This window comes from Manis javanica, chromosome 4, assembly GCF_040802235.1.
Source record: "Manis javanica isolate MJ-LG chromosome 4, MJ_LKY, whole genome shotgun sequence".
NCBI lineage: Eukaryota > Metazoa > Chordata > Mammalia > Pholidota > Manidae > Manis > Manis javanica.
In genome coordinates, this window is record NC_133159.1 from 42,353,461 (window position 1) to 42,369,460 (window position 16,000).

General features: G+C 36.9%; 1 protein-coding gene across 1 annotated transcript in view; it reads left to right on the forward strand.

Moving 5' to 3' along the window:
* The window catches only part of ZYG11A (zyg-11 family member A, cell cycle regulator), a 64,144-nt gene that overhangs the window by 29,000 nt on the left and 19,144 nt on the right, over positions 1–16,000 (forward strand). The window contains 5 exon segments of the mRNA XM_073232851.1: positions 6,050–6,190; positions 8,040–8,216; positions 11,323–11,387; positions 12,415–12,514; positions 12,603–12,656. Of these exon segments, the coding sequence (XP_073088952.1) occupies positions 6,050–6,190; positions 8,040–8,216; positions 11,323–11,387; positions 12,415–12,514; positions 12,603–12,656 (537 nt within the window).

The window sequence follows — 16,000 nt, forward strand, 5'->3', positions numbered from 1 at the left end:
TAATTCCTTTAAAATGAGCAGAAAGAGCATCCACTATTACTATTAAAGCCATGCAACATTTCCACTTGCTAGGAAATGCCTGTTGATCCACTAGTGAGGTAATGAGAATCCCTTATGAGGATTGTTTTATAATGGTATCTGCAGGAAGCCAAGGAGAGAGGCTGATGCAGCAGCTATTTTCTCTGTGGTTTGGTTTTACTGTGGCTTATCCTTTGTTATTCCTTCAGTTCATACATCTGGGTGATCAGAAAACTAAAAAAATTTAGAATACATCCATAGTCTTAATAATGTGTAGGTCTTTGGGCAGTTGATCTATGAAGTACTTAAAAATTGTTCTGAAATAATTTTTAACTTGTAGATCACTAATCTTAAACATTTCACCAGATTCGTTTTATCATATCTGTTCTCTACTCACCTTTTTTCTGAACTATTTAGTGATAGGTTGCATACATCATGCTTTTCTACCCCTCAACACTTACATTTGTATTTCCTAAAAGCAAGGATATTCTCCTTAGTGACCCATAGTATAGCTATCAAATTTCAGGAAATTTAACATTGTACTTTTATATTATCTACTGTGCATATTTCCAGCATTGATTTACCCCAGTAATGCCCTGTATGAAATTTTGTTCCTTTCAGTTGAGGATCATTTCTGCATTCAGTTGTCATGTTTCTTCATAATTTATTCTGGAAGAGTTTCTTAGTCCTTCCTGTCCTTTTTGACATGGATACTTTTGAAGAGTGTAGACCAGCTTTGTTTGTTGGCTTTTTTGAAGAGTGTCCCTCATGTGGGGTTTGTCAGATGTTTCTTCATAATTAGGTTCTTATCTTTGGCTGGAGTACTATGTAAGGGTTATATCCTTCTCAGGAGTACCATGTTTTGAAGCACACAGTGTCCTTCAGTTGTCATGTTACTGTTCATCATGTGGTCAAAGTATTGCCCAGATATTAGATAATATTTTATCTATATCTAGATATTTTTCCTATATAGTGTTGTATTGTTTGTGAGTGAGATACTTGAGGATGAAGACCAGGCCCAGCATCATGGCCCTCATCAAGCTTTCCTCTCTCGATTCAGCACCCACTGGTAATTACTGGAACCCTCTTTACAGTGGTTATTGCAAAGTGATGATTTTTCAACTCTAGCCTTCCTTTACATTGACCAGTTGACATCCTGTTGTAAGGAAGAGACCAGCCTTCTTTATCAGTCTGTTTAACGTATCCTCAGTGTGAAATCCACCTTGATTCAGATGGTCTTCAGTGGTTTATAATACATTACTGTCATTAATTATGTTGATGTTCATTTTGTCACAGATTGGCCAGTGAGTGCTCTACAAATTGACTCCTCTGTCATTTTTACATGCCACCATTATTATTGTTACTGTTATTTTGAGTACTTCCTTACTCTGGCACATTAAGATGTTTTATCTTTCTTATACTTCCCTGTTCCAGCCCTGGAAATTAGGCCTTTCAGCCAGGAGGCCTAGTTCCTTTTAGTTGGAAACAAGTATCTGAGTACTAGGTATACTCATTGCTATTGGGGTATCTTTGTTTTTAAGCCCTTTCAGTCAGCAGAGCTAAGAAATACATGAAATAAGTTTAAAGTAATACTTCCAAGTGTCCATCCTGACACCATTTTTCTTTGCTTTTCTCCGTTCTGTATATGTATCTCTTTTCCTGAGTGAGAACCTCAGCTCCCAGCAGCACTGGCACATTTGCTTCATTCTACACTGTACAAAAAAGAGCTTCAGAATTGCTATATACCTATAGCAGTATGAAACACCTACTGAAACAGTTGAAGATTTATTTGCAGGTTTTTTTTTTTAACTGAGGGTGTAGTCAAAGTACTAAGCAGATGTATTTAGGATTTATTTCCTCTGCTTACACTATATATAGGTAGTATAGTTTATGTATCTTCCTGTACTTTGCAATTTTTACCTAAGAGTATGTCCTGGGATCACACCATGTCAGTTCATACTCCTTTTTTTTAATAGTAAAATACACATAACATAAAATATATCATCTCAGCCATTTTACAGTGATATTAAATACCTTCATAATGTGCAGTCATCACCACCATCTGTCTCTAGCTCTTTTCATCTTATAAAACTGAAATTATGCCTATTAAACACTAACTCCTCATTCCCTCCTCTCCCTACACCCTGGCAACTCCCATTCTACTTTCTGTCTCTATGATTCAGGCTAAGTACCTCATGTAAGTGGAATCATACAGTATTTGTCTTTTTGTGACTGGCTCACTTTGCTTAGTGTGTTTTCAAGGTTCATCCATGTTGTAGCATAAGAAAGAAAGCTGCAGAATTGTTCCTTTTTAAGTTTGAATAATATCCATTATGTATATACCACATTTTGCTTATCCATTTATCATTGCTGGACACTTAGGTTACTACCATGTTTTAGTTGTTGTGAATAATGCTGCTATGGGAAATGATGTATAAATAACTCTTTGAGATTCAGTTCCTTTGGTGGACTGCCCAGAAGGGGAATTGCTGGATCATACAGTAATTCTATTTTTAACTTTTTGAGGAACGATCATACTGTTTTCCACAGCAGATGTACAATTTTACATTGCCACCAACAGTGCTTAAGCACTCCAATTTCTCTACATTCTCACCAACACTTGTTATTTTCTGTTTGTTTTTAAAGGGTAGCCAGCCTAATGGGTGTAAGATGGTATCTTTTTTTTAAAATTTTTTTATTAAGGTATTATTAATATACACTCTTATGAAGGTTTCACATGAAAAAACAATTGGTTACTACAATTACCCATATTATCAAGTCCCCCCCCATACCCCAGTGCAGGCACTGTCCGTCAGTGTAGTAAGATGCCACAGATCCACTATTTGCCTTCTCTGTGCTACACGGTTTTTTTCCCCGTGATCCCTCACACCATGTGTACTAAACATAATACCCCTCAATCCCCTTGTCCCTCCCTGCCCACCCACCCTCCCACACCCCTCCCCTTTGGTAACCACTAGTCCCTTCTTGGAGTCTCTGAGTCTGCTGCTATTTTATTCCTTCAGTTTTGCTTTGTTGTTATACTCCACAAATGAGGGAAATCATTTGGCACTTGTCTTTATCTGCCTGTCTTATTTCACCGAGTATAATACCCTCTAGCTCTATCCATGTTGTTGCAAATGGTAGGATTTGTTTTCTTTTTATGGCTGAATGATAATCCATCGTGTATATGTACCACATCTTTATCCATTCATCTACTGATGGACATTTACATTGCTTCCATATCTTGGCTATTGTAAATAGTGTTGTGATAAACATCGGGGTGTCTATATCTTTTTGAATCAGGGATCTTGTTTTCAGAAAAATTCCTAGGAGTGGAATTACTGGATCAAATTATATTTCTATTTTTAGTTGTTTGAGGAACCTCCATATTGCTTTCCACAATGGTTGAACTAATTTACATTCCCACCAACAGGGAGGGTTCCCCTTTCTCTGCGTCCTCGCCAGCATTTGTTGTTTCTTGTCTTTTGGATGTTGGCCATCCTAACTGGGGTGAGGTGATATCTCATTGTGGTTTTAATTTTATTCTCTGATGATTAGCAATGTGGAGCATCATTTCATGTGCCTGTTGGCCTTCTGTATTTCTTCTTTGGAGAAGTGTCTGCTCAGATCCTCCATCCATTTTTTAATTGGATTGTTTGTTTTTTGGGTGTTGAGGCATGTGAGTTCTTTATATGTTTAGGATGTTAACCCCTTATCAGATAAGTCATTTATGAATATATTCTCCCATACTGTAGGATGCCTTTTTGTTCTATTGGTGGTGTCCTTTGCCAGACAGAAGCTTTTTAGTTTGATGCGTCCCACTTGTTCATTTTTGCTTTTGTTTCCCTTGCCTGGGATGTATTCAGGGAAAAGTTGCCTATGTTTATATCCAGGAGATTTTTGCCTAGATTTTCTTCTATGAGTTTTATGGTTTCATGATTTACATTCAGGTCTTTGATCCATTTCTAATTTACTTTTGTGTATGGAATTAGACAATAATTCAGTTTCATTCTCTTACATGTAGCTGTCCAGTTTGCCAACACCAGTTTTTGAAGAGGCTGATATTTTCCCATTGTATATCCATGGCTCCTTTATCATATAATTGGCCATGTATATGTGGATTTATATCTGGGCTCTCTCCTCTGTTCCATTGATCTACACATCTGTTCTTGTGCCAGTATCAAATTGTTTTAATTACTGTGGCTTTGTAGTAGAGCTTGAAGTTGGGAAGCGAGATCCCCCTGCTTTATTCTTCCTTCTCAGGATTTTGGCTATTCAGGGTCTTTTGTGGTTCCATATGAATTTTAGAACTATTTGTTCCAGTTTGTTGAAGAATGCTGTTGACATTTTGATAGGGATTGCATTGAATGTGTAGATTGCTTTAGGCAGTATGGCCATTTTCACACTATTAATTGTTCCTAGCCAAGAGCATGGGATGAATTTCCATTGATTAGTGTCCTCTTTAATTTCTCTTAGGAATGTCTTGTAGTTTTCAGGGTATAGGTTTTTCACTTTCTTGTTTAGGTTTATTCCTAGATATTTTATTCTTTTTGATGCAATTGTGAATGGAATTGTTTTCCTGATTTCTCTTTCTGCTAGTTCATCATTAGTGTATAGGAATACCACAGATTTCTATGTATTGACTTTGTATCCTGCAACTTTGCTGAATTGAGGTTAGTTCTAGTAGTTTTGGAGTGGATTCTTTAGGGTTTTTTATGTACAATATCATGTCATATTTTATTCTTTTTGATGCAGTTGTAAATGGAGTTGTTTTCCTGATTTGTCTTTCTCCTAGCTTGTTGTTAGTATAAAGAATGCAACAGATTTCTGTGTATTAATTTTGTATCCTGTACCTTTAATGAATTCAGTTTTTAGGTTTAAGAGTTTTTTTGGTGTATTCTTTAGCATTTTCTATCTATAATATGTCATCTGCAAACAGGGACAGTTTCACTTGTTCCTTGCCAATTTATCTTGCCTTTTATCTCTTTCTGTTGTGTGATTGCCATGGCTAGGACCTCTAGTACTATGCTGAATAAAAGTGGTCAGAATGGATTTCCTAGTCTTGTTCCTGGTCTTAGAGGAAAAGAAAAGCTTTCAGCTTTTTGCTATTAAGTATGACGTTGACTGTGGGTTTGTTGTGTATGGACTTTATTTTGTTGAGGTACTTGCCCTGTATACCCATTGTGTTGAGAGTTTTTATCATGAATGGACGTTGAATTTTGTCACATGCTTTTTCAGCATTTATGAGATCATCATGTGGTTTTTGTCCTTTTTGTTAATGTGGTGGATGATGTTGATTGATTTTCTAATATTGTCCTATCCTTGCATCCCTGGAATAAATCCCCATTTAGTCATGATGGATGATCTTTTTGATGTATTTTTGAATTCAGCTTGCTAATATTTTGTTGAGGGTTTTTGCATCTATGTTCATCAGGGATATTGGTCTGTAATTTTCTTTTTTTGTGGTATCTTTGCCTGGTTTTGGTGTTAGAGATATGCTGGCCTAGACTTTTTTTTTTAATGTGTAGACTTTTAAAAATTATTACTTTAGGAATAGTAATACTAAAGAAATAATAAAATAATACTACTCATAATAAAGGTCAGTTCCTTTTTTCATTTTAGTTGTTTTATGTGACCTTTGCCCTGTCTTTTATTGTCTGATTTGTCCCATATGAGTACTTGGAAGACATATGTATTCATTGTTATTGGTTGTTTAAAAATTTACATGCTACCCATTAAGTTGAGCTCTTAACTGTAATATAGTTGTAGGGAGATGATATTTGAATTTAGCTCTACTACTTAATTGCTTTGTTATAGTTAACACCTTATTTCACCTCTGTGAACCCATCTGTAAAAATAGCATGATAAGAACAGTTACATATTAGAATTTCAATTGAATGAGAACAACTTCGCTAAATAAGCATCTGGAACATTTAATTGAATACCTGTTACTGTTTCAAACATTTGAGGCACCTAAAAGCCTGTGCTTAAGAGGAATGTGAAGCATATTGGTGACGTCTTTGTTTTTCAGGTTGCTGGAGGAGCCAATATGAGTCAGATTTCAGAAGCACTGAGCAGATACCAGAATAGGTCATGTTTTATGAAGGAAGCCCTCTACAGGCTTTTCACAGAGACGTTTTCAGTGCAGGTAACCATGCCTGCTCTTTTAAAGGTAACTACCTCTCAGAAAGTAGTTTTTATTGTTACTTCTTACTTGAATTGATTCAAGTTGTTCACCAAACACACTATACAGTGATTTAAATGTCTTATTCTGTAGTGAGTCAAAGTACCCTCACAGAGAAAGGAAAACAGTGTTAGGCTTAAGTGCCAGATCATCTCTTGTTTTGAGCATCTGAATCAGTTTGAATTGTCTAGTTTTTTAATTTGGCCTGGAAGGGGCTAATAGGACCATTGCACTATTTTGCCTAAAGTGCAACTCAGTAATGTATAAACATGAAATCACTTTGACTTAAACATTGTTTCTTGTTTCTTCTTTCATTTATATACTCTAAAATCTATAACATCTGGTCTTCTGAAAGAAAACAACAGGATCTCAACAAGAACAGAAAAAAATAACAATAATTGAAAGTGAGCAAATCTACCATTTAAAGTGTTTTCTGAATAAAAAAATTACCAGTATCGATAGGGTCATACTTTGCTTTGGTTTATGGAAGGAGGAATTTTTTAAAAAAATAATTGGAAGTATTAAATGGTTTGGAAGAGAAAATTGCAATTGTTTAAAATTAAATGTAGTAACAAAATGGAGTCTTAAAGTCACAACATCTTTATTATTTGTAATTCTTTGTAGTTCTCTAAAAAAAGGGCTATTTCTGTACCATGGGGGATTGTTTATTCATAATTTAAAGGCAATACAATATAAAGAAAAAACTCTGGACCTTTGTTTCCCATCTGTAATGAGGAGATTGAGTTAGATACTCTAAAAGTCCTTTTCATACCTGAGAGTCTGTGATTAATTTTTTTGAAAATCATGTGATTTTTTTGTTTTTTGTTTCTACATATTTAAATTGCAGATCATGGCAATCCAATTAAATTCTAGGAGCAGTTCAATATAGAAAAAGTAATTTTCCATAGTAGAAGTGTGTCTCTAGGCTCCTTGTGTTCATGCAGAGCTGTCAAAGCAAGAAGCTCTAGTTTCTTAAAATTCTAGTTCATTTAAATATCAGCAGTCTGGTCTGCAGAGGTGGGTAAGGATGATTATCCCTGTTTGATAGATGAAACAGATCACATTGTCATTGAATATCAGAGCAATTGTAGTCTAAGCTTAGTACACAACCTTCATTTTACGTTTGTGTTCTAGGTCTCCCATAGTCTGTCTGCTAATTACCTTTCTAATGTTTTATTACTTTTCATGTTCTTTCAAAATTCTCTCAAATTCATATTTATTCTGCCTGTGTGGGTGGATTTATCCCATCTTTTTGTCTATTTCATGTATTTCCTTATCACATATTCCTGCCCTGTGAAATCCCCTCCATTCCACCCCCACTTCCCTCTCCTGTCCAAATTCTGAGACCAAAGTGTGTTCTCCAAATGAAGCCTTTTGATTTTATACCAGAAATGATTGCTCTTTCCATAATTATCTTAGATAGAGTTTGTTTATACCTTTTTTGTGTTTTTCCCCCTAGTTTTGTGTTTTAACATCCCTCACAATGCTCTGTTTATATATCATATTTCTCTCTCAAGACTTTGTTAAGAATTATGATGTAAGTAATTCATGTTTGTGTCACCTGTAGTGCTTACAATTCATGTCATTTGGAGTGAGGCACAATAAATGATTATGAAATTACAAATGACGAAACAGAGGTCCAGAGGGAGGGCAATGACTTGCCTAAAAGTCACCCAGTTAGTTCATGGCTACAGTTGGATTGGAGGGTATTGTTGGTGTCCTAAAATTAAGTGCTGAGGATAGTGAAAATCTGTTACTTTCTATCCCACTGAGCAAAACAAGACAGTAAAACAATGCTAATGTTGCCATATGCCTCTAAAAACAAGTTTATCTTCAGCTTGTGGCTGCAGGAATGAGGAATCATCCTTTGGATTTGCCAGTGCAGTTCATAGCCAGTGCTTGCACCCTCAACTTAACACGCCAGGGCCTGGCCAGGGGGATGCCCATCCGTCTGTTGTCAGAGGTTACGTGTCTGCTTTTCAAGGCTCTGAAAAATTTCCCCCATTACCAGCAGGTAATTTTACTTAAATACATAACTGTGTTTCTTCCTTCTGGATAAATATGCAAAAAATATTTTACTTAGTTTTGATTTTTCATCTTACCTGAGAGAGAGAGGAGCAAATAGATGAAGGAATTTGTGTTTGATACAGAATAAATAGGAAATATGAATAAGCAATTGGGTTTAAGTTTTTAAAATTTCTCAGAAACCAATTACCCAGAAACATCTACTGTTAACACTTTGGTACATCCCTACAGGCTTAACATCATATGTGAAAATTGAACTAAATTGTATCATAGGTCTGAATATAAAATCTAAAACCTTACGACTTCTAGAAGAAAACAGGTTAAAATATTTGTGACCTCAAAGTAGGCAAAGTTTTCATGAGATATAAAAAACACATCCAAAAGAAAAATAAATTAGAATTTATCAAAATTAAAAGCTTCTCACAAAAAATTTTTAAAAATAAAAGGCAAGCCATTGGCTTGGAAAAGTGTTTATTTTATATTATGAGGATTTTTATATAACTCTAACTAACATAAGACAAACCAACCTTTTATTTTTTTTAATTTTCATCCTTGTGACTAACTTATTTTAAAACTAGAAGTTTGTACCTCTTTATCCCCTTAACCTATTCTATCCATTCCCTCACTCACCTCCCCATGGTGACCACCAGTCTGTTCTCTGTGAATCTATTTGTTTTGTTTTTAAGATTCCACATAGAAGTGAAATCATAAGATATTTTCCCTTCTTTGGCTTATTGCCCTTTGGCAAAGTGCCCTGAAGGACCATCCATGTTACAGTGAATGACAAGATTTCATTTTTTATGGCTGAGTAATATTCTGTTGTATCTACCAACCACAACCTCTTTATCCATTCATCAATGCCACACTTAGGTTGCTGTATTTACAAATATTTTGTAAATAACAATATTGTAAATACAATATCTTGGTTATAGTAAATAATGCTATGATAATCATGGGAGTGCATATACTTTTTAGTGGTTTTGTTTTCTTTGGGTAGATTCCCAGAAGTGGAAATGCTAGGATATGAGGTATTTATTTCCATATTTAGTTTTTGATAAATCTATGAACTGCTCTCCATAGTTTCTACCCCAGTTTACAATCCCACCATCAGTGTAAGATTGTTTCCCTTTCTCCATATCCTTGCCATTCCCCTTTCTCAACATCCTCATCTGTACATTCTGACTGGTATGTGGTTTTGATTTGTTTTCCCTGATTAGTGTTACTGAGCATCTTTTCACATGTCTGTTGACTGTCTGTACATCTCCTTTGGGAAAAGTTTCTATCAGATTTCCCATTATCTAATTGGATTATTTGGGTTTTTTTTGGTGTTGTATGAATTCTTTATATGTTTTGGAATACCCCCTTATTAGATATATCATTTGCAAATATCTTCTCCCCATACATTACGTTGCCTTTTTGTTTTGTGGTGGTTTCCTTTGCTATGAAGAAGCTTTTTGGTTTGATGTGCATAAGTTTTCCTCATTTGTAAAATAGTGACATGAGGATTCCCCCTTCATTATTTTTACTTTTGTTTACCTCAAACAAGCCAATTTTTTAAAAAGGCAAGATTTGAGTAGACAGTTCACCAAAGATATGCAGATGACAAATGAGCATATATGAAAAGATGGCTCAGTATCTTTTGTCATCAGGGAAATGCAAATTAAAATCACAAGGAGATACTACTACATACCAGATACCACAACACACCCCCTAGATTGGTTAAAATTAAGAGACTGACATTACCAAGTGCCAACAAAGGTGTGGAACCACTGAAATTCTCATATATTGATGTTAGAATGTAAAATGATAGAACCACCAGCTTAACAATCTGGTAGTTTCTCTTAGAGTTAGACATACACCTTCCATACTACCCAGCCATTTCACTCTTAGAGAAATGAAATCATAGATCCATACAAAGACTTATACATGAATATTCATAATATCTTTATTCATAATTCCCAAAAATTGAAAATTTCCTGGATATCCACAGTTGAATAGATAAACAAATTGTGATGTATTCATATAAAGAAAAACTATTTGGTAATAAGAAAAATGAAGTACTGATACATTCAGCATGGATGACTCTCAAGAACATTATACGCTGAGCAAAACAAGCCAGGCGCAAAAGAGAAGATACTGTATGATTCCATTTATATGAAACTTTAGAGAAGACTAATCTGTAATGACTGTAATTTTCTGGGGCTGGGGTTTATAAGGTTGGGATTGACTAGAAGGGAATCTAGTGGAACTCTTTGGAGTGATGGAAATACTTTTGTCTTGATGTGGTGGCTGATGGTTATATAGCTGTATAAATTTGTCAAATGTAATTGACATATGTACTTAAAATGGGAATAAATTTTTTAAAATATAGCAAGGAAGGTGTTCTTTCATTTTTCCATTTTCTCTTGAGAAGTTGGAAGACCCTGCCTAATTCAGTCTTCATTCCTGCATGTAGTTATCCATTGGAGCTGAATAACAACTGCCTCCCCTAAAGGCGCATGAATTCTCTAGTTTGCCATAATTCCTACCACTGTCCTGTTATTTCACACTCAGCCCTCTTAACTTATTCTACTGTCTAGTTCCTATTGGCATTTCAGGCTTGCTGCCCCTGCCTCATACACTATACTTCTATCATATTGGCCTACTCCTGGCCTTTTAAAGAGATATTATATTTTCCTATTCACATAGCTTTCCCAGGAGGCCTCTATCCCTCATCTGTAAAGCCCCAGTTCACCTCCTTCCAGTCTGGGGTAGGAAGTAACAGCTCTGTCACTGTTAGGTTTGAGGTCTACGAAGGACGTTTGTCACTCAGTAGATGGGCCAGGTGTCAGGTGATTGATTTGAACTGACACAACGGCAGGCTACTAGGGTTCAGGTGAATGAGCAGCCCCCGTCTTTGCAAAAATAAAAAAGGAGGGGAAGGATTATTCTTTTAAGTAAATGTGGCAGAGTAAGAGTAAATGAAGAACTTGGAGAGGGGTAGGTAACCAGCTTTCAGTGAAAAGCACATTGATGTCATCTTCCGGATGCTTGTAACTTTTATTTAGAATGGAGTACACGTTTGTTCAATATTACTTTTCTTCATTCCCTTAAAGTTACAGAAGAATTGTCTTCTCTCCTTAACCAATTCCAGGATTCTTGTGGATGTTCCATTTGACAGGCAAGTATAAAACTTGGTCATCTGATTTTGGAGTATATAGTGTTGCTCTGAGCATTGTTGGGTTTTGGTTATTAGCTTAGCAAGGATCTGATTAAGGCTGGGACAAGGTGATTGGGGAGAATGCTTTGTTGAGCCTCTTCCACAGAAGTAATTGGAAGTACCCTACTTGAAAATGTTATCTCCTAAAATGTGATTCCATTTCAGGGCAGTGAGTGGAAAGGACATGGGCTTCCAAAAAGTTAAACATACTTAAGTTCTAGCCTCTCCATTATATTTGTGCATAAGTTTTTCCTCATTTGTAAAATAGTGACACGAGGATTAGATATGATGTTTGTATAGTACTTATCACACAGGGATTCCTCTTGAGACCTTTGTAATCTCCCAGATTCGTAAATCAAAAACTTATATGTATTGCTGCCAACAGCAGGGAAATTAAGCATAAGCTGACATGAACAAAGCCTGTGATTGGTGGGTTCAGAGTTGTATTCTTAAATCTAATTGAAATGTGTACTTCAAATGGGAGCTGACTTTTAAAAATACAGTAGGGAAGGTGGTTTTTCTCGTTTAAGAAAAACCTGTATTCTACCTTCTCTTGCAAAGTTGGAAGATCTTTTTCAGCTCAGTCCGTATTCCTGCACGGCAGTCATCAGTTGAAGCTGAGTAACAACCACCTCTGTAAAAGGGCATGAATTCTCTCACTAAATTTTTTGCTGTGGCATTTTAGCACTGTCTACAATTCAGATGTGAAATTACTACCTCTTGCGGAACTTCTTTTTTCAGACCCATCATAGTAGAAATTGAATGGTAAAAAATGTCTTTCTTACATTTGGCTGTCTTTGACTCCTGTGCAGTTTATTCACATTTTTGTTTGCATGCACTCTTCTTCCTCTTTTGATCTTTGGTCAAATGCTCTTTCACAGCTGAGGCTTTAGAAGTCCAAGACTGTATTTACTAGGGAGGCTAAGTGATTTTCTTCTCTCATGTGCAGTTTCACAAACTTTATTGTGAGAAAAATACTGCTTTTCAGATTTGATGCTGCCAAGTTTGTCATGCGATGGCTCTGTAAGCATGAAAACCCAAAGATGCAAACAATGGCAGTAAGCATCACCTCAATTCTAGCCCTGCAGGTATGTGATTGCTAAAAGCAAGGTTTTGCTCCCCTCGCCTTGATGGAGGCCTAATACTGCACATTTGGCTTTTTGTTCTGCTTAACAGCTTTCACCTGAGCAAACTGCAGACCTTAAAGAAGAGCTCTTCATGGCAGTTAAGGTAGGTTGGTTGTCACTTTTATGACCTTTTTTTTAAAATAAAAAATGGATGGACATAATCTTAAAAATCTAATCACTCTAGGCCTATAAAATGAAAAATCTGTAAGACCTGCTCCCCAGAAGAAACTAGTCTTAACTCATAGAGCTATTTCTTCTGGTATGTACCTCCGTATCTCTAAATAAAATGCTTATAATGATTTCTTGATTTATCTGTGTAGATGTTGTCTAGTGATTCTGCTGCTCTAGTAAATATGAAGGTAGTTCTATTGAAGTATATTTCCTGTGAACTGTCTATTCATGGCCTCTGTATATTTTCCTTTTGGGTTGCTATTTTCTAATTTATAAAATTTATGTAGTAAGGAAATGAGCCTTTGACTATGATAATATGAGATGCATGTATTTTTGCCCAATTGGCTCTTTGTTTTTATTGTATATATGGCATGTTCTGTCATGCAGAAGTTTTTTTAAAATTTTTATGTGGTGAAATTTATTATTTTATGCCTCTGGGATTGACGGAACATTTAAAAAGTCTTTTCCCACTCAATGGAATATTTTCATAAATTCCTCTTTTTTGTTGTCAATTTTTGGTTTCTTTTTTTTTAAATGTAAATATTTGATATTTGGAATTTTTTTGAGATGTAGGGGTCTGTTCTTAATACCTGCCCTGTTGCCTTGAATAATTGATCTTTTCTCCAGTTATGCAGTGCAATCTTTATCAAATAGTAAATACTCATATATTTGCATCTTTCTGGACTTTATTCCTTTTCATTAATTTGTATGTCTATTTACATGCTGAGATCTTTTTATTTCTTATCTCTAAGAACCCTTTACTAGTTAAGATCTTCCTTGGGTTTCTTTCAGTGCACCATATCTGTTAGTTTTTCTATGTGAACACCAGAATTACTGGCTTGTTGAGTTCTGAAAAGCCTTGTTTTCTTTGGCATTGTGTTAAATTTATATATTGACTTAGGAGAATTGACATCTGTGATAATGATTCTTCCTTAGAACTAACTGTATGTGTTACTCCTTTAATTCAGTTTTTCATGTCCTGCAAAAGTATGTGGACATTTTCTTTATTTTGATGTTACATTTCTTAATTTATTCCTAAGACTTTTACCTTTTGCTTTTCTGTTGTAAGTGGAACCTATTGAGTATTTGGTGTCTAGCTAGGTTTGGGCGATTCTAGGGTAAATTGCAGTATTTCCAGAATTTCTCACCTGGTCTTAGACCATTTACATATACAGCTGCAGCTTCTTGCAGCCTCTCAGGCAAGGGGTGGAGAGAGGCTGTTCTCTTCTCCCCCCATTGTATAATTGGCTTGGCACCTGTGGTTGCTGGGGTCCTGCCCAAGGCATTTCTCCTGGAAGGGGCTGGTGGGAAAGTGAGTGCACACTGTGACTTGGACTGAGAGGACCAAGTGGGCTTTTGCTATTTACATGCTGAAGGCTGGACAGGGAGAAAGGAGAGAGCATGCATGAACAGAGGGGCCTCATTGTGAGTAGTAAAAGGATTTCTCCCAATCTAGCCTTTTCTTAGGCTGATTTTGGTCACATTGGTTTACTTGCCCTGGGCTGGGAATACTGCTTCCCCCTGGAGCTACAGGGATTAAAAAAAACAAGAGTGATTTTGGATGTGTTAATTTCTGAGATGCTTAAGCAGTTTGATGGTCAACTAGGCAGTTTAACATACGGTTTGCAGCTCAGAAGTGGACAAGGTTAGAGAAATAATTGGAGCCATCTGTTCTGACATGGGATGAAAGTGTGGAGTATATGTGGAGAAAAGAAAAAGGCTGAAATAGATAAGTTGTAAGAGGATAAAGAAATAGAAAAGGAGCATCCAAAATGAGGTAAAAAACCAGGGGAGAATGGTGTCTTAGAATCCAAGAGAAATATTGCAAGAAAAATTGGGCAGTCATGAGTGAGAGAAATGAAGGCAGAGCGAGGACTGTTGGATTTGGCAGGATGGAAATTATTATCTTGCTTATATTATTTTTATGGAATAGTGGGACAAAATCTGGTTGGAATACAATGATGAGCAAAGGGGAGGTGAGAAATGGAGAAAACTTTTTGAAATATCTTAATGACAAAGAAATAAAGATACTATATGGGGCCAGTAGTGTTATTTTTTTTTCAAGATGAATTTTATTAAGAAACATTTTATGCCCATAAGAAGGAATTCTGAGAAGAGGAAAAAATTGATGGCATAGGCAAGACTGAGGGAAACAGCTTTAGTGCCAAATCTGTGTACAGAAATTGTATATAGAGCAGAAAGTAAACCTGTTGGCTTTAAATGGGAGCAGAAGGGAAGACACTACATTGATACAACTGCAGGTAGATTGTTAGAGTGTTGTTAGGAAGAACAACTATAATTCTCAGTGAAAACTTAGATGAAGTGATCAAATGAAAAGAGTATACAGATGGCAATTAAAGAGAGGTTGGAGAAAGATGGTGGATGAGAAGTGAGGCAGAAACCTCCTCCCAAAACTATGTATAACATGAAAATACAACTAACCCTGAAAGAGTGACCAGAGGACTACAGAACAGACAGCCTACATGTGGGAAAGAGAAGACCTCACTGAAAGAAAAGGGTAAAGTAGCAAAGCTGCAATCCAGTGGGTCGCAGCCCTCCCGCCACCCCGGCCCACAGGGGGAAGAGAAAAGGAGTGGAGAGGAATTAGAAGGCCTGGAATGCTGAGCACCCAGCTCTGGAGATCTGCATCGGTAGCATGAACCCACATTACATGGTGCTCTGGAGATTAATGGGGTTGGAAAGCAAAGATGGGAGGAATACTCTGAGACTGAGATTCCAGCCCCTTGTGGAGAACAGGTGTGCACAACTGACCCCCCCAACCCCGGGACAAAAGAAAGGCAGGCAGTTTGAAAGACTTCCCAGCAGCAAGAGGGGCACTAAAAGAGCAAAGACTATACAGAGCTCCGTGCTCAGGAGAAAGGTCAGTTGGACAAAATCATCTTGGCACATTCAGCACAGCAGGTTGGGAACTTTCAGGAGCTTCACATGCTCCATCCCCCTGACTGGCAACACAGCCCCGAGGACCATGCAATGCCCCCCACCCCTGCAACATGCAGCCTGTCACTCCTTCCTCCAAGCAGGCACTGATCCTGCACACCTGCTTCCCCTGCCATCATGTCAGGCCAAGTGGAGGGTGGCCCCACCTATGGTAGCTACAGGGGCATAGCACAGAGGCTCCTCCTGTGCACATGGGCCTCTGGACCTAGCAGTGGAGGCAGATGCTACAGCTGGGAAGGCAGAAAAGAACTCTTTCCTTGGCTGAAACCGGTTCCGCTTGCCTGTGACCCCTGCCATTGCTACTGGTACTTGGTAGCT